The 21,147-nt window shown below is 32.9% G+C and overlaps 1 protein-coding gene across 1 annotated transcript in view; it reads right to left on the reverse strand.

Annotated features, from left to right (window-relative positions):
- The window catches only part of LOC134712696 (leukocyte tyrosine kinase receptor-like), a 192,095-nt gene that overhangs the window by 55,288 nt on the left and 115,660 nt on the right, over window positions 1–21,147 (reverse strand). The window contains exons 13-16 of the mRNA XM_063574487.1: window positions 17,415–17,528; window positions 15,895–16,045; window positions 7,681–7,854; window positions 567–662 (exon numbers count right to left, since the gene is read on the reverse strand). Coding sequence (XP_063430557.1) covers window positions 567–662; window positions 7,681–7,854; window positions 15,895–16,045; window positions 17,415–17,528 — 535 coding nt within the window. The remainder of the gene's footprint in view (window positions 1–566; window positions 663–7,680; window positions 7,855–15,894; window positions 16,046–17,414; window positions 17,529–21,147) is intronic.

A 21,147-nucleotide genomic window follows, 5' to 3' on the forward strand; every position in this document is an offset into this window, starting at 1 on the left:
ATAACTCAAAAATGAAATTTTGAATCATCACCAAAAAGTATACAGATATTAAGATTAATATAACTAAGAAGTGTTTAAAGTTTTAAGCCATAATCAAGAATCGTTTTTGAGATACGGTGCGACATGTGAAAAAAAACACCCCCCTGTTTTAGTTACAAAGTGCCGTAACTCAAAAAGTTTAAATCTCATTTTCACCAAAAAGTATACAGATCATTTGACCATCATAAGAAACAACTATATCAAGTTTCAAGAAATTTGGATAAGTCGTTCTCAAGTTACGGTGCAACATGTTTACGCCAGACAGATGGACGGACACCGGACATTTGTATACCATAATACGTCCCATCAAAATTTTGACGGGCGTATAAAAAACAAAAACGGCATGACAAATTTCTCTGTATCATGCCTGTTCCACGGGACACAATCCAGAAAACTGCAGAATCTGTCACGACACAGTCATGATTATAATCAGGCTATTTTATTTATTTTAAATTTAATATTCAAAGATTATTAGCTACTTACAAGAATTAATACTTTCATATATTTAAAGTTCATTAGCTACTTACGAGAAATCACATTTTCATCTTTAATCATTGGGTGAAAATAATTAGATCCATCTTGACCACTTTTGTATGGGTCATCATCAGTGCTGGCATCACCACCTATAAAAATATTTATAAACTGTAAGATAACATATATAAATATATATATCTGACCTGAAATCCACATTAAGTGCTGTGGTTTTTAAAATGCATACCAAAAATCATTCAGCTTGCATTAATTAATGTTCCCCTGGTGACAGTGCTACATCATTTTTGATCTCAATTTATCAATATTTTTCAGAGAGGATTTAAGTTGTAATAGAATCTCTAATGTTAAAGTCAGATAAATCCTGCAAGACAGACATGTGCATTATAATTTTACAATCATCATACACTAAATAAAGTGATCCTAATGCTTAATATATGGCAAGCCAAAGTGGACAAAAAGAGCTATTTTCTAATATTAGAAAATCATTTTCTAATATTAAAAAAGAAAAAGTCTATTTATTAATATTAGAAAATGATTTTCTAATATTAGAAAATGATTTCTTAATATTAGAAAATGCTTTTTTAATATTAAAAAATCATTTCTTAATATTAGAAAATCCTTTTTTAATATTAGAAAATCATTTTCTAATATTAGAAAATCCTTTTCTAATATTAGTAATATTAGAAAATCCTTTTCTAATATTAGAAAATCCTTTTTTAATATTAGAAAATCAAAAGTAATTTCTTATATTAGAAATTAATTTTCTTATATTAATAAATGATTTTTTAATATTAGAAATTAATTTTTTAATATTAGAAATTCATTTTTTAATATTATCATTTTCTAATATTAGAAAATCATTTTTTAATATTAGAAATTCATTTTCTAATATTAGAAAATCAAAAGTATTTTCTAATATTATTAAATCATTTTCTAATATTAAAAAATCATTTTTTAATATTAGAAAATCATTTTCATATATTAGAAAATCATTTTTTAATATTAGAAAATCATTTTCTAATATTAAAAAATAAGGTACTTTTTAATATTAGAAAATGATTTTCTAATATTAAAAAATGGTTTTCTAATATTAAAAAAGGATTTTCTAATATTAAAAAAGGATTTTCTAATATTAAAAAAGGATTTTCTAATAATAAGAAATGATTTTTTAATATTAAAAAATCATTTTCTAATATTAAAAAGTACCTTATTTTTTAATATTAGAAAATGATTTTCTAATATTAAAAAATGATTTTCTAATATTAAAAAATGATTTTCTAATATTAGAAAATGATTTTCTAATATTAGAAAATGATTTTTTAATATTAGAAAATAGCTCTTTTTGTCCACTTTGGCTTGCCATATTAATAGTATCTGAGAAATAGATAAATCTGTAAAAAAACATTAACCAAAAAAGGCCAAGGTCAGATTAAACATGCTAGTCAGACAGACATGAACATTATACAATCATATCAAACACCAAATGTAGTTGTCCTATTTATTGCTGAATATGGATTAGAACTCAAAAACCTATACTTGATCTCTGATCCATGAAATGAAGTTATGTGAACCCTACCAAACAAGACATTAAGACCTTGCAAGGATCACACAAATATAACGATCATAATAAGCAAGTATTTCAAATTTCAAATAAGCTATAAATTGTTTTCAAGCAGTAACTGAACCATACAAATGAGGTCAAAGACAATGGACGTATGACAAACAGAAGCATAGAAATAAAAGGAATCTGCATAAAAGGTATGAACCATCCAAGTTCTCTAACTTCTGAAATATAAAGCTTTAAAACAAATCTTTTATGTAGTCTTCACCATCAGAAAGTAATCCCTATGTCTTGCTTTTCAAGACATTTGTTAAAGCCTCGGTCACACCTTACCGGATTGCTCGAACGGATGGCTAAAGGATATTTTTTTTTCAATCCGTTGATGTTCGTTAAGACGTCCATCCATATCTATTGCATGTCCGTTAAGCGTACGTTTTATCCACGTTTTATCCGTTGATGCCCGTTCTGTCTGGTGGAAAATTTTGAGCATGTTCAAAACTTTGAACAGACGTCCAAGGGATGAAATGTCCGTTGAACGTCCATTAGGCATCCGTTTTGTTTCTGTTTTGTATCTGGTATACATCCATTGGAAGTCTGGGAAATAAATTCACCAACAGACTTCTACCCAACGTTTAATGGATAAAACGGATGTTGAACGGATGAGAAACGGACTTCTACCGGACGTATAATGGATAAAACAGATGATGAACGGAACTGAAACGGATAAATGCCAATTATTGGTATGTCAGATTTCTTAAGGTTCATGAATTCTTTTTATTCATAATCGATCTTAGAGTATAGGCATGTCTTCACAATCAAGCAGCTATATTCAGGCCAGACACTGCCCTTTGGCAAAATTTTGAAGACAAAACCAAAAACAGTTACACAGAATCAAATTTGAATATTTATGCTATTTACAAGTATTATTATTGTCGCCTTTAATTTTTCATATATCTTGTTCGTCCGTTTTATCTGGTACGCTTCCGTTAGGTGTCAGTTTAATGCGGTACTCGTCCGTTGGATGTACGTTTGACATCCATTTTGTCTGGTACGTTTCGGTTTCTCTTGCATTGCATATCCGGTGTGTGTCCGTTATGCACCCGTTACATGTCCGTTTTATTCGGTCAGTACATCAATGGACTCCCCACGAATAACAATTTTGTCAATGGACAACTTTTATTTTCATCCGTTAGGCGTCTGTTTGTGCTATCCAGTAAGGTCTGACCGAGGCTTTAGCTTAAAGGTGAGACATAAACAAGTCACTTAATCACACTTTTACCACCATAATCACCACACAAATAATTGAATAGTACATTTTCTGAATAACAGGAAATATTAAAGTGATTACATTTCTATAAGTTCTCGATATTATTTATGTTTGAGACGACCTCCGTATTTATCCTATCGGACTTGACAAAGCACAATCAATTTTGTTGAATGTGATTTTAATCAAGACAAATGTGACTGACAAGTATTGTACATCCATAAAACCCTTAGTGTCAATATATTACTGTAATCATAAACAAAAAGATTAATTACCACCATTACTGGGGACTTATTGGATCCTAAACTAGTTGATCAATCTTCTTACACAACGTTCCCCTAGTTATACTTCATACTTGTAAGTATCTAATGATATTCAATACCTCAACATATTACTCAAACTGAATCATTGGTGAAACGAGTACCAGAATTATATAAACTTATGATATAAACCAGATGCTCCGCAGGGCGTAGCTTTATACGACCGCAGAGGTTGAACCCTTAACAGTTGGGGCAAGTATGGACACAACATTCAAGCTGGATTCCGCTCTAAATTTGGATTGTGATTAAATAGTTGACACAGCATAGGTTTCTGACACAGAATGAATGTATTCAAATGAACTTAAAATTTTTGTTTTCTCTTAGAGCAATTCACTATGCTGTTGAATATTAATCCTCTCAAAAAAATGTTTGAAGAAATTTTCTTTTTATTTATGAAATTTCAAATGAGAAAAATTGAACCCAAATTTTTAATCACATCCCCCTTTCCCTTATTCCAAAACTAATTTCAATTAAAATATTCTAATGGAGTTTTCAACAATTACTACTCATTTAAATACATCATAAAATATTAAGATGTAAAAAAACTGCTTGTTATCACTGAATGGTAAAAATAATTTAAATTTATCAGTTGGTAGTAAAAAGTGAATATACATTGTATATTGTATATAACAAAGATTTAAGTTGATTCTGGACAAAGAAAGATAACTCCAATTAAAAAAAATTCTTGCAGATATTTCTTGCTTACTTTACTGGACAAAGAAAGATAACTCTTAATTAAAAAAACATTTGCTATTTCACAATATTGTGAAATTAGATATTTCTTGCCATTGCACAATACTGTGCAATTGAAAAGACTTGCTATTGCACAATACTTAATATAATAATTTTAGATCCTGATTTGGACCAACTTGAAAACTGGGCCCATAATCAAAAATCTAAGTACATGTTTAGATTCAGCATATCAAAGAGGCCCAAGAATTTGATTTTTGTTAAAATCAAACTTAGTTTAATTTTGGGCCCTTTGCACTTGGATTTAGACCAATTTTAAAACTGGACCAAAAATTAAGAATCTACATACACAGTTAGATTTGGCATATCAAAGAACCCCAATTATTCAATTTTTGATGAAATCAAACAATGTTTAATTTGGACCTCGATTTGGGCCAACTTGAAAACTGGGCCAATAATAAAAAATCTAAGTACATTTTTAGATTCAGCATATCAAAGAACCCCAAGGTTTCAATTTTTGTTAAAATCAAACTAAGTTTAATTTTGGACCCTTTGGACCTTAATGTAGACCAATTTGAAAACGGGACCAAAAATTAAGAATCTACATACACAGTTAGATTCGGCATATTAAAGAACCCCAAAGTTAAATTTTGGACCCTTTGGGCCCCTTTTTCCTTAACTGTTGGGACCAAAACTCCCAAAATCAATACCAACCTTCCTTTTATAATCATAAACCTTGTGTTTAAATTTCATAGATTTCTATTTACTTATACTAACGCTATGGTGCGAAAAACCAAGAAAAATGCTTATTTGGGTCCCTTTTTGGCCCCTAATTCCTAAACTGTTGGGAACAAAACTCCCAAAATCAATACCAACCTTCCTTTTGTGGTCATCAACATTGTGTTTAAATTTCATTGATTTCTATTTACTTTAACTAAAGTTATTGTGCGAAAACCAAGAATAATGCTTATTTGGACCCTTTTTTGGCCCCTAATTCCTAAACTGTTGAAACCAAAACTCCCAAAATCAATCCCAACCTTTCTTTTGTGGTCATAAACCTTGTGTCAAAATTTCATAGATTTCTTTTAACTTAAACTAAAGTTATAGTGCGAAAAACCAAGAAAATGCTTATTTGGACCCTTTTTGGCCCCTAATTCCTAAAATATTGGGACCAAAACTCCTAAAATCAATACCAGCCTTCCTTTTATGGTCATAAACCTTGTGTTAAAATTTCATAGATTTCTATTCACTTTTACTAAAGTTAGAGTGCGAAAACTAAAAGTATTCGGACGACGACGACGACGACGCCAACGTGATAGCAATTTACGACGAAAATTTTTTCAAAATTTGCGGTCGTATAAAAATAATGAGATGTTGTATGATTGCCAATGTTACAGCTATTAACCACAGGAGCCCTGCAGAGGACATTCAAAGGATGTAAATAACAGAAGGTTTAGAGCAATGAGCAATGCAAAATTGTATTTAGTTTTGACAAAGGTATTGTTTTGGACATATAAATATTTCCCATTTTCTGTGTTATTTTAATTAAACAGAAGAGAAGGGAAAATCAGTGAGACAGGAAAAATAGACTAAAACACACAACTTATCATTGATTAATGAAAATGAGGTCATGGACAAATGGAAATTTCAAGGTATCTGCATACAAGGTATCAGTTTCTCTACCAGGGCTTTTACCTTCTGAAATATTTAGCTTTGTACAAACAGTGTACCCTTCCCTAGGCCAGGCTAGTAAACCCTATGCTTGCATACATTACTGTGGCAGGCGAGACAAAAATTAGGATTCTCCTAAATAAACCACATAAAACATTTCTGATTTCAATATGATTTATGGTTTATATATTGAAAAATAAAAGTACATTAACCCAGAAGTCTTTTACAGATGTCTTTGAGAAAAATATATCATTGAATATTTAGACACTCCAGCTGTAAGTAACCTTAGTATAAAGGGATATGACTTAGAAAACACAAGCCTGAAATGATTGTATGGTTTAAAGTTTCCTGTGAGAAGTCATTTATACTATAAATGGTAAATAATGACAGAAATTAGACCCCAAAAATATATATGTCTGTTTAAGGTTACATTATCAAAATAATAAGGGTAGGTAGGTTGGTATTTCCATTTTATTTTTTGTGCCATGATTTTGAGTTGTGGGGTCTGTCTTGCTGTGGTCGAGTTGTCCATGGGCTGAGTTTGCTCGTATTTTCATGATTGGATTATTTCCCTTTGTTAGTGATTTGGAAAAAGATGGTGGCAAATGTTTATTTCAACACACGCGTCTCAAATATCCTGAAAACAGCTATCATATTCATGATTATTAACATTGGGATGTACATGTATCAGGCTACACTATCTTCACTTCAAACACTAGTTCAGTTCATTTTTCACTTTCCGACGGAAATAAAATGGCTTAGGGTCATGCAGACATATATTTTTTTTTGGCCTTATTCAAAATCTCTTTATAGATGACCTATCACTGAGTATGTAATAACAGTAGCAAAAGAACACAATTAACATATCATTGGATGATTTACTGAGACACATGAGAGCTCCTGGAACCACTCTCACATAACCTATTGAATCTGTATTATATAATAACAGCTTTAGGTGTCAATATAAGATGGTTATTGACAGGACAACAGAACTGACCCACTCTGATACAAACCATTGAGTGATTGAATGAATTATCTAGTTTATATACAGTCTGGACAAGAAGATATCTTTAAAATGATAACTATACTCAGACATAGCTTGTGGTAAAATATAATATATAGGTTAACTATGATTACAAAAGGATGCAGTGTCCCAAGTTGTCTTGATGATATTAATATGATGATATTAAGCATGAAACTTAACACCAAAGAGGTTTAATGTGATCGCTCAATACTCGAGTTGCAAACTTTGACATTTATTCCAATCCTGAAAATGTAGATCAGAGTGACTTCTTTTAAAGTTAGTTTAACTCTTTCTTATATCCATTTTTCACAAAACGTTTTGTTGTTATGTATAGATGGTTTTTTTAAGTCAATTCCTTTTGAAATATATTGTGGATTCATTTAAAAAAAAATTAAAACCAATTTGTGGAATGAATGTATTTTCCTGGTTATTTGATTTCTTGGTTAGCTCTACATTCTATATTCTTGGTTAGCTCTACATTCTAGCCAAAAGAAATTTGTAACCTGTTATTAAGCTTTTAAATTTGTGGTTTAGTTATCCCTATGAAGTCTACAGAAATAGGTATTCCATAAATAATAATAAATCCACAGCAGTATTACCTATAGTTACAGTAGCTTACCTGTGAATCCCCCACCACCACCGCCAGATAAACAAGCAGCTCCACCCCCTCCAAATCCTCCAGGGGTCTGCACAGAAAAACTGCCATTACAAGAAAGTCCACCAGTAGCACCTTCTAGAAGAGAATAGCCTGCCTGAGGGTACAGGGTTGTTCCATTCCACCCACCACCGCCACCTGAAAATAAACATATATATTTTTGGTAGTATTTAACTTCTAATTGAAAAAAATCTGTGTTAGGATACAGGGTTGTTCCATCACCATTCCCAGCTGTTAGTAAACAAACATAAAATATTTCTGCATTATATTTCACTTCTGAAAGAGGAAAGCTGCCCAAGGACAAAGGGTTGTTCAAATGGCATCAAAAAAGGTCGCCAACAGGTCTTCAATGTAGCGGGAATTCCCGCACACGGAAGGCGTCCTTCAGCTCGCCCTACCTTGTTCTAATCAGAAATATTGAAAAACATAACCTGTTTTAGACATGCTCAGAAAATGTATATCCTGTTTAAGACCTTATGCAATAGATGCTGTTCTAGACTCAGGCTCTAGATCCTGTTCTAGACTAACACTTTGTTTAAATCAAAGCACCAAAGGGTGCTATAGGCAGTTAATCAAAAACCCAAAGGCAAACTTGGCCACGTTCAGATGAATAGTGTAAAGAATTAGTCAAAATATTTATCTCAGGCATTGTTCTCAGCTATTTCTAAAGTATTAAATAATGCTAGTACAGTAATTTTTATGTTATGCAATTCTGTTATTTTCAAAAGCTTATTTTTAAAGATTCAATGTCTAAGATTATACACATACACTGTCCTATGTTAGGGAAGAGTTGCCCAGTTAAGATGTTTAAGCCTCCCCATTCTGCATGTACCTGTCCATAGTGAGGACCAACTAATGTGGTGATTGTAGCTGTATATCATATTTATTTTTCATAATTGTTTTGTACATTTTTTTTAAATTTTATAAATTTCTTGTGTATACTTTTGATTTTAGTTTGTCTGTGTCGTTCAAGTTATTGTAAGTTCTCTTTTGTTGCAACGTTTGAAAGTTCTAGGCGGAAAAAACTAACTAACCGAAAAGTTCCCCAGAACTTAATAACTACATTGTAGTTACTTTGTTCTTCCTCTGGTTTATAAGTTCCACTGGAACAAGTGACCAGTTGAAATAGTATACATTTTTGTAATTATGTTAAGGGGCCAGCAAAAGCAATCCTTTGGGTGAAGGAGTTTCTCTCTGCATTAAAGATCCATTGGTAACCTTCGACTGTTGTCTCCTCTAAGATCTGGTTATTGTCTCTATGACACATTCCCCATGTTCACTCTCAATTTTTTTATGTCTCAAATAATAACTGAATTAAAATATTTTGATTACGGTTTAACTGTCTTCCATCACTTATATCATAATAAAAAAAATCTATTTAAACTTTCAATAACTGTAATAGTAGGAATTAAGAAAAGCTTTTTTGTAACTTCAACTTGTTGAAAACATATTAAACGTTTCTCGAGCCTCGTTAGTCGTTACCTTTTTATCGTATCATGCGATTTCTTTTCATATTATTTAAATGGGGAAATCGTTTGCCAGCATAAAGTTGATGAAGGAACCGCATAGAATTGATTCAATAACACTTAACGAGTGTTTAAATGTGAAAAATTATAAAAGAAACATATAAAAAAAGTCGTATTTTTCTGTACCGGAAATCGAAAAGTCCTTGTAAATCAAATACAATTACGGTGTGATACGCTTCACAGATTCGGAATTAATATTTTACAAAATATGCGACTTTGAAGTTAAATATCCTTAAAAAAAAACAGTTGTTAAAGTTTTAATCACGATATTTATTGAATCGCATTAGCTTAATCAAAGCACCTGTAGCATTATGTTACATTGTACAGAAAAGCGAAACAATCTTAAAATGACCTTGACATCGACCAATCAGAAAACTACAATAACAACATCTTAATTTGACAAGCATGTCAGAAGATCATTTGCGAGAATTCGGAATAATATTAACAAGAAAACAAATGAGCATACATTTAAGATTACCGAATAAAGATGATTTATATAATCTCAATCATTTCAGACAAAAAACCGAATAAAATGATTAATAATAAAGTACATATGTATCAACAGAATTCTCCCAATTTAAAAGGTACGTAAACTTCGTCTTCTATGTAATTTGAAATTGCCGCCAACTTATATCAGCTGATTAATAGAGTACTGACGTATGTAATACGTATCGATGACCGACAATATTCCTACGACTTTTGCCATATGGGAAATGTAAACGACTAATCTTTATAGATTTTCGGCGATCAAGTATTTCATACAATTGATCTTTGACATCTTAGCCAACAGCACAGGGGATAATAAACTATAGAAGGATTTCTATCGAGCACTACTTCCTATGTGCAACTTCAAAACTTTTGGGAAAATCGAGGACCATTTAACATTTTTATGGTAATAATTTTTATATTCCAGAATAAAAAGTATGAAAAAAGTGTCCAATTAGTTATAAATAACATGATAGTCAGCCAGATAATAAAAGTGGCACATATTTCAGCATTTATTGGGTAGGACATAAATCAAGGGTGCTCGCATAAAGCAGCTTAACTGCTTAAAAAAAGACCAGGGCATGAAAAAGCCAACCCTATTCCAACAAGCAGACATGAAAAAGTGACCTTGTTTTGCGGCACACTCATACCACTATGACATACCCCCCTATGTTGTACTGTTACACCACTGTTCCAGGTAAGGGGGAGGGTTAGGATCCCTCTAACATGTTCAACCCTCCACTTTCTGTATGTAAGTGCCTGTCCCAAGTCAGGAGCCTGTAATTCAGTAGTTGTTGTTTGTAGATGTTACATAATTGTTTTTCATTCTTTTTTTGTACGTAAATTATGCCTTTTATAGCTGACTATGCTGTATGAGCTTTGCTTATTGTTGAAGGCTGTACAGTGACCTATAGTTGTTAATTTCTGTGTCATTTGGTCTCTTGTTGAGAATTGTCTCATTGGCAATCATACCACCAACTTATTGTTCTAATCACATAATCCACAAAGAAAAACAATTTTTGATAATCACTTTTTGACCTGGAGCCAGTCAAAATCTTAAGTTTTGAAATGAAAGTTCTCAAATGACATCAGTCAATTTAGTATCACTACAAGTTTTATAACAAAAACAAAAAGATAATCAATCCTGAATAAAGATTACATAATTGCATTATAGTGAAGATTACATATTTGGCAGATTTCACAGTTGCAGACATTTATCTTTTAAAGGTCAGCTTTCCATAGTAAAATTTAAATTTAAATATCTACAATGAAGTATATCAATTTATCTACAATCATGTATGTAAAGTCCTTATAGGTAAATCTGGTTTTGCTGGGTTATTTATCTACAATCATGTATGTAAAGTCCTTATAGGTAAATCTGGTTTTGCTGGGTTAACTAACTTTGAAAGTAACAGACATTTGTCAACCTAAAAAACAATAGAATTATACTGAATTATGTCAGGAATCGAACTATTATTCAGAGCTGATCAACGTTGACACTACAAATGATCAACCTAAAAACAACAGAATCATGCTGTATTATGTAAGGAATCGAAATGTTATTCAGAGCTGATCAACGGTGACACTACAAATCATCAACCTAACAGTACAATAACGATGTTACCAGACATAACCTTAAATAGAGAGACAGATTAAAGCTGAATGAGCAAAATTAAATGACACAATCGGTACAAATCACAGATGATGAAAACTGACAGCATAATCATATCTCTAAATAAATAAACTTGTTCTACTTAGGTCCATAATTCTATTTTCTAACAGGATTGATGTGGTATGATAACATATCACAATGTAGACATTCTTTGGTCATTGACACATTCCCCGTTTCAATTCTCAATTTTATTTAACTTGGCGTTTACATTATTGTAATCAGTTTCCACTAAAACATTCATGTTAACAAAACTGGACTTAATCAATAAATGTACTGGTAACAAGAGTGCACACACTGAAATGTCTCGCCTTCTTTCCTAATTATTGATATTATGTTGATAGTCCTAAATATAAACCTTTATTACAACTGTCACATAAATTTAACATTAACAAAAAAATATAAACATTGATCAATGAACAATGAAAATGAGGTCAAGGTCAGATGAACCATGCCAGGCAGACATGTACAGCTAACAATTCTTCCATACAACAAATATAGTTGACCTATTGCTTATAGTTTAAGAAAAACAGACCAAAACACAAAATCTTAACACTGAGCAATGAACCATGAAAATGAGGTCAAGGTCAAATAAAACCTGCGCTACTGACATGAAGTTCATAAAATATTTCCATACACCAAATATAGTTGAACTATTGCATATATTATTAGAAAAAAAAAAAACAACTTGAAAACTTTACTTTGACCACTGAACCATGAAAATGAGGTCAAGGTCATATGACACCTTCCAGTCCTTCCATACACCGAATATACTAGACCTATTGCTAATAGTATCTGAGATATGGAATTGACCACCAAAACTTAAACTTGTTCACTGTTCCATGAAATGAGGTCAAGGTCAAGTGAAAACTGCCAGACAGGCATGAGGACCATGCAAGGTACGCACATACCAAATATAGTTATCCTATTACTTATAATAAGAGAGAATTTAAAATTACAAAACATCTTAACTTTTTCAAGTAGTCACTGAACCATGGAAATGAGGTCAATGACATTGGACATGTGACTGACAGAAACTTTGTAACATGAGGCATCTATATTCAAAGTATGAAGCATCCAGGTCTTCTACGTTCTAAAATATAAAGCTTTTAGGAAATTAGCTAACGCCGCCAGATCACTCTCCCTATGTCGAGCTTTCTGCAACAAAAGTCGCAGGCAACAAAAAAACATATTTGAAATGTGTAAATTAATCCTTTTTACAGACATTGTAATATTAGAAGGATTTTAAGATAAAAAATATTGGAAGGATTAAGAGATTAAGAAAAATTTGGAGGAATACAGAACCTTAACATATTTGGGGTTAAAGAGTTAAAAAGATTTATATATTGGGAGAGGATTAAGAGATAGAAAAATATTGGGGGGGGGGGGGGGGGGGATTAAGAGATTGAAATTTGAAATATTGGGAGGATTAAGATAATGAAATATTGGGAGGATTATGAAATTGAAATATTTGGAGGATAAAGGGGTCGAAACATTCCTGAAATTCCTTATAAACATTACATTAAAGACCAACCTTAATTCAACATTATATATTGGAGAATACATCTATTATACCCATTACTGACATTCTTATATTTATTATCAGTTGATTATATACAAAAGACAGGATACTTCTTTTTTTATGACAATATTTCCTCATTTGTCAAATTAATTGGTAGAAAACAATCCCTTTGATTTACTAACTCCTACAAACAAATTCTGTTACTTAATAATGAACATTTGATAATCCTAGAAGAAAAGCATTATAAGGTACAAATTCTAATTAAAACTAGTTAATTCTGAATTGTGTTAAAGTACATGTTTTTGTTATTTAAAATAATTATACAATGTAAAATTTGATTACAAATAGTTGATTAACTTGGCCTTGTCATCCTAAAAGCGATCATATTATCTTTTTTATAATAGTATCCCCCATGAAAAACCCAAACATCTTTACAGCTTTATTTATCATCTCAAGTTCTAATTAATTTGATCTTCCAAGACAGCAACATTAAGGCCAATACAAATGGGGTTACATGAAACATTTTGAAATTGCATTCCCCGATGAGGGGGTGGACGGGGGTAAGGGAATGAGAAGTTGGAAGGATTATTCAGAGGAGGAAAGAGGAAAAATACAAAATTCAATTCAGAATTGAATGCTTCTTTTTGTAACTTTATAGGGTTGTAAAAGCGTTGACCGAAGTACATTTTGTATGAAGCAAGGAAGCGCCTAATTCTAAAAATGTGTGCATGGTCAATGCTTTTACAACCCTATAAAAGTAGAATAATTGAAAGCAACAATTAAATTGTAAAATAAAATAAAAAAACCTTTTTAAGATCATGTTTTTTCAGACTAAAAAGTTCATAGACAACTAAGGTAGGCTGATGCTCCTTATAAATATGATATGATGAAGGTGTGCTGCTTTAATAATCTTCAGTATAAAAAAAACCAATCTCACTGAGAAGCCTATTACCTGCAGACATACAACAAGACTACGGAAATCAAATCTTTAATAACCAACACGTTTAACTGCTGAAGGGATATTTCCTTAAAGTTTATTTTAATAGATTACAATAGCACAAATTTAATAAAATTTAAAATGATCCTTGTAAACAAGTTCATCATTTATGTGAATTAAAGTGAAATGAAGTGAAATAAAGTGCACAGCACAGGAACAAATTACTGATCACGAATGTCGGAAGTAGCAAACTGTATTTTAAGTATGTCTATTATTATTTTATTTTTGCACACAAAATAAAGGAGGAGAGAAAAAAAAACATCTTTTAGAATAAATATTGTCAAAGAGTTCCTCAAGAGTTCCTCAATAGCCAAGCTTATATATAATGAAGCTAGGAGTTTGGATTACAAAAAAAGCACACCTTTAAGCAATTAATGTTGATTATACTGGACTGATGCTAAAGATTTTATAAAATTTCCTATGCACTTAAAATTCATTGAACTGCATATAATTATAAATAACCCAAACAAGGGACTGTCAAAATGACAGATAATGGCAGACAACGACAGACGCCAATGTATGGCAATAACTCACATCCACCCAAGTCAAAGTTCAAATTCATAATTTTACAATGGATAAGTTCATATCAATAACATCACTCAAAAAACAATTAAATGGAGAGGTTTTCTAGGTGTTGTTTTGTTTTTACTAAATGGGCAATCAGGTTCTTACTGTATTCTCTTTATAAAACACAAGGTTACTAAGAGCTTGTCACCATTGCTAAACTCAAGGTCACTAAGAGATTGCCACCATTGCTGAAGACAAGTTGTAATCTCTTTTTAAAACTCAAGGTCACTAAGAGCTTGCCACCGTTACTGAAGACAAGTTGTATTCTCTTTATAAAACTCAAGGTCACTAAGAGATTGCCACCATTGCTGAAGACAAGTTGTATTCTCTTTATAAAACTCAAGGTCACTAAGAGATTGCCACCATTGCTGAAGACAAGTTGTAATCTCTTTATAAAACTCAAGGTCACTAAGAGATTGCCACCATTGCTGAAGACAAGTTGTAATCTCTTTATAAAACTCAAGGTCACTAAGAGCTTGCCACCAATGCTGAAGACAAGTTGTAATCTCTTTTTAAAACTCAAGGTCACTAAGAGATTGCCACCATTGCTGAAGACAAGTTGTAATCTCTTTTTAAAACTCAAGGTCACTAAGAGCTTGCCACCATTGCTGAAGACAAGTTGTAATCTCTTTTTAAAACTCAAGGTCACTAAGAGATTGTCACCATTGCTGAAGACAAGTTGTAATCTCTTTTTAAAACTCAAGGTCACTTAGAGCTTGCCACCATTGCTGAAGACAAGTTGTAATCTCTTTTTAAAACTCAAGATCACTAAGAGATTGCCACCATTACTGAAGACAAGTTGTAATCTCTTTTTAAAACTCAAGGTCACTAAGAGCTTGCCACCATTGCTGAAGACAAGTTGTAATCTCTTTTTAAAACTCAAGGTCACTAAGAGATTGTCACCATTGCTGAAGGCAAGTTGTAATCTCTTTTTAAAACTCAAGGTCACTTAGAGCTTGTCACCATTGCTGAAGACAAGTTGTAATCTCTTTTTAAAACTCAAGGTCACTAAGAGATTGTCACCATTGCTGAAGCTCTTTTTAAAACTCAAGGTCACTAAGAGCTTGCCACCATTGCTGAAGACAAGTTGTATTCTCTTTATAAAACTCAAGGTCACTTAGAGCTTGCCACCATTGCTGAAAACAAGTATGTTGCCCTCTAAATAACTTTTTATGTGTTATGTTGTTGAGTTGCTGTCTCAATGACATATGTCCCAGATCAACTGTAATAGATATTCAATGTCAATCTGGAATAAATTACATACAAGAGATGATATGAAGTAAAACACAGTTAGTCTGTGTCTTTAGGTATCTTTATTTAAATTTATTTCACTTATGCATGCTTCATTTCAGTTCACATGAAACCAACCTTGCAATACAAATAATTATGTGTGATATCAAATAAAAATTACCTGAACTATAATGGGAGGTAACTCCATTACTTCCACTGGTATTATAAGTATCTAGAATTCTCTTTTTATGCTGTGTTCCAGAACTTCTGTAACCTTGTCCTCCCCCTCCTCCAGCTACAATTAATGGCACAACATTATCTTTGTCATCATACTGAAATAAAACTAGATTCATAAATATAGGCTATCAAATTACCTTCATTTTTTTAGAGGCTATATAAATATCATTATGGTAAGGGAGCTACCATTTGATTTTTATGGCGGTGAAAAATGATGAAAAAAAAATGATGAAAAAAATTTTCCTGCCCTTTTTTTTTTAGTTGTAATCTCTGTCCTGCCTTTTTATTTTTCAGTCTATTGGGTCATGCCTTTTTTTTCTTAGCTTATCCTGACTTTTTTACAACAATTGTCATCCTGGCTTTTTTTTTGCCAAGTAACTCATCCTGCCTTTTTTTTAACTCAAAATCCTGTCCTGCCTTTTTTTTCAAATTTCATCTTAGCCCCTCCCTAATCAAAATAACCATTTAACCCTGAAATGACATTAAAGACAATAGGCACTTTCAAGACAAAAATGTTTGTCAATTGTCCACACCTTTTTAATGTCATTTAACAGATAGAGGGGATTACTTGTATCCCTGCACTATTAAACATTCAGTTTCAGGCGTCTTTATGATCTTCAGTACTAATGTCAAAGATGACCTTGAGTATGATTTACTTATGTCAGAGATGACCTTGAGTATGATCTAATAATGTCAGAAATGACCTTGAGAGTGATCTATTTATGTCTTATGTAAGAAATGACCTCGAGAGTGATCTATTTATGTCTTATGTCACAAATGACCTCGAGAGTGATCTATTTATGTCTTATGTCAGAAATGACCTCGAGAGTGATCTATTTATGTCTTATGTCAGAAATGGCCTTGAGAATGATCTACTAATGTCAGAGATAACCTTAAGTGTGATCTACTTATGTCAGAGATGACCATGAGTATGATCTTCTGATGTCAGAGATGACCTTGAGTGTGATTTACTAATGTCAGAGGTGACCTTGGAGTGTGATCTACTATTGTCAGAAATCACCCCATGTGTAATATACTTATGTCAGAGAATATATCCGGTATGATCAGTCAGAGATGACTTGGAGCATGATTTCCTAATGTCAGAGAAGACCTTGAGTATGATCTACTTATGTCAGAGATGACCTTGAGTATGATCTACTAATGTCAGAGATGACCTGGAGTATGATCTACTTACACCAAAGTTCATGTTTGCTTTTACGAACAGTATATTTTTATATGTTTAATAACTTGATATCAAGTCATGTGAATGCAGACTAAAATACACACAAGATTGTACATACAAACATATAAGTTAATCTTCCCAAAATATGTATACAAACTATATACTGTACCTTAAATAAACAAGTTGTCCCTCCCAAACAATGCAGACTAACTATACACAATATCTTTAACATATAGAATGTCCCTCCCTAACCATGCAGACTAAGCACAAACTACAATTACCTTAAACACAAAAGTGGCCCCTCCCCCACCACCTCCACCCCATCCATGCCTTCTCAAGAATTCCTCCTCATTTGCTGGTAGGCCTTTGTGACAAACATTCTTAATTTCACCATTCTGAAAATATAGTGTGACAGTTGTAAATTTCTAACTTGTTAAATAAAAAGTATTACTGAAAAAATTTATACAACTATTTAACTTCCTGGTTCCACTACAATATTTCTTATTTAGTACTGATTAATCACAAAGAGTTGATCAACTGCCTATTAAAACCACTTTTCATTTTCTTTTGGCAAATGGCATAGATCTTTGATAATTTTGGACTTAGTTTGATCTATTTTGTTGTGGAATCATGTTATTCCTTTTTATTTATAATAAGAAAAATTAAACAACACTTCACCAGTTTCATGTGTCCCAAGTGACTAACTGGATTTACCTTCATCAGTAACGCTCAAAGATAAATATTTGAAAGCCAAGGACGTGTATGAACGGGAAAACTATATGACCTAACATAGGACATCTTAAATATTTTTAACAGGAAATTCAGTATTGTTCATGGATCCCCTATAAGTAGCAGTTGAGGGCCATGGTGTAGTGGTTAGTGCATCGGACTACTAACACAAAGGTTCCTGGTTCGATTCCTGTTCCGATGTGAAAATTTCAGGGACTTAGAAATTGAGTGTTCGCACTTTTATGCTTCATCCTAATGTACTACGGTCAACGCTTTTTACAGTAAATTTACAACAAGAATGTGTCCCAAGTACACGGATGCCCCACTCGCACTATCATTTTCTATGTTCAGTGGACCGTGAAATTGGGGTCAAAACTTTAATTTGGAATTAAAATTAAGAAGAACATATCATAGGGAACAAGTGTTCTAAGTTTCAAGTTGATTAGACTTCAACTTCTTCAAAAACTACCTTGACCAAAAACTTTAACCTGAAGCGAATGGACGCACAGACAGACGGACGAACTGACGCACAGACTGACGGACGGACGAACGGAGGCACAGACCATAAAACACAATGCCCCTCTACTATCGTAGGTGGGGCATAAAAAGAAACATTCAATTATCAAATAAAATATTGGCTAGAAATAGAACACAAGATACCAGAATGAACTTCAACATTAGCAAGTGAATGCTGACAAGTCTAGCCACAATATATCAATGTTTATAAAGACATTTTCAAATAAAACTATAATCATCTATTAATCATATTGACAAGCTCACATTACCTTTTAATCTAGATAGGCATATTAATATTATAATATCATACATACCCTCTGTTGAAAACATGCATTAGAGCCTGGTTGGCCTACTACAATATAAATCTGTCTATATCATACATACCCTCTGATGAGAACATGCATTAGAGCCTGGTTGGCCTACTACAATATAAATCTGTCTATATCATACATACCCTCTGATGAGAACATGCATTAGAGCCTGGTTGACCTACTACAATATAAATCTGTCTATATCATACATACCCTCTGTTGAGAACATGCATTAGAGCCTGGTTGGCCTACTACAATATAAATCTGTCTATACCATACATACCCTCTGATGAGAACATGCATTAGAGCCTGGTTGGCCTACTACAATATAAATCTGTCTATATCATACATACCCTCTGATGAGAACATGCATTAGAGCTTGGTTGGCCTACTACAATATAAATCTGTCTATATCATACATACCCTCTGTTGAAAACATGCATTAGAGCCTGGTTGTCCTACTACAATATAAATCTGTCTATATCATACCTACCCTCTGATGAGAACATGCATTAGAGCCTGGTTGACCTACTACAATATAAATCTGTCTATACCATACATACCCTCTGATGAGAACATGCATTAGAGCCTGGTTGGCCTACTACAATATAAATCTGTCTATATCATACCTACCCTCTGATGAGAACATGCATTAGAGCCTGGTTGGCCTACTACAATATAAATCTGTCTATACCATACATACCCTCTGATGAGAACATGCATTAGAGCTTGGTTGGCCTACTACAATATAAATCTGTCTATATCATACATACCCTCTGATGAGAACATGCATTAGAGCCTGGTTGGCCTACTACAATATAAATCTGTCTATACCATACATACCCTCTGATGAGAACATGCATTAGAGCCTGGTTGGCCTACTACAATATAAATCTGTCTATATCATACATACCCTCTGATGAGAACATGCATTAGAGCCTGGTTGGCCTACTACAATATAAATCTGTCTATATCATACATACCCTCTGATGAGAACATGCATTAGAGCCTGGTTGGCCTACTACAATATAAATCTGTCTATATCATACATACCCTCTGATGAGAACATGCATTAGAGCCTGGTTGGCCTACTACAATATAAATCTGTCTATATCATACATACCCTCTGATGAGAACATGCATTAGAGCCTGGTTGGCCTACTACAATATAAATCTGTCTATATCATACATACCCTCTGATGAGAACATGCATTAGAGCTTGGTTGGCCAACTACAATATAAATCTGTCTATACCATACATACCCTCTGATGAGAACATGCATTAGAGCCTGGTTGACCTACTACAATATAAATCTGTCTATATCATACATCCCTCTGATGAGAACATGCATAAGAGCCTGGTTGGCCTACTACAATATAAATCTGTCTATACCATACATCCCTCTGATGAGAACATGCATTAGAGCCTGGTTGACCTACTACAATATAAATCTGTCTATATCATACATACCCTCTGATGAGAACATGCATTAGAGCCTGGTTGGCCTACTACAATATAAATCTGTCTATATCATACATACCCTCTGATGAGAACATGCATTAGAGCCTGGTTGGCCTACTACAATATAAATCTGTCTATACCATACATACCCTCTGATGAGAACATGCATTAGAGCCTGGTTGGCCTACTACATTATAAATCTGTCTATACCATACATACCCTCTGATGAGAACATGCATTAGAGCCTGGTTGGCCTACTACAATATAAATCTGTCTATATCATACATACCCTCTGATGAGAACATGCATTAGAGCCTGGTTGGCCTACTACAATATAAATCTGTCTATATCATACATACCTTCTGATGAGAACATGCATTAGAGCCTGGTTGACCTACTACAATATAAATATGTCTATACCATACATCCCTCTGATGAGAACATGCATTAGAGCCTGGTTGGCCTACTACAATATAAATCTGTCTTTACCATACATACCCTCTGATGAGAACATGCATTAGAGCCTGGTTGACCTACTACAATATAAATCTGTCTATATCATACATACCCTCTGTTGAAAACATGCATTAGAGCTTGGTTGGCCTACTACAATATAAATCTGTCTATATCATACATACCCTCTGATGAGAACATGCATTAGAGCCTGGTTGACCTACTACAATATAAATCTGTCTATACCATACATACCCTCTGATGAGAACATGCATTAGAGCCTGGTTGGCCTACTACAATATAAATCTGTCTATATCATACATACCCTCTGATGAGAACATGCATTAGAGCCTGGTTGGCCTACTACAATATAAATCTGTCTATATAATACATACCCTCTGATGAGAACATGCATTAGAGCCTGGTTAGCCTACTACAATATAAATCTGTCTATACCATACATACCCTCTGATGAGAACATGCATTAGAGCCTGGTTGACCTACTACAATATAAATCTGTCTACTGTGGATTCATTATTATTC

This window comes from Mytilus trossulus, chromosome 3, assembly GCF_036588685.1.
Source record: "Mytilus trossulus isolate FHL-02 chromosome 3, PNRI_Mtr1.1.1.hap1, whole genome shotgun sequence".
Classification (NCBI taxonomy): Eukaryota; Metazoa; Mollusca; class Bivalvia; order Mytilida; family Mytilidae; genus Mytilus; species Mytilus trossulus.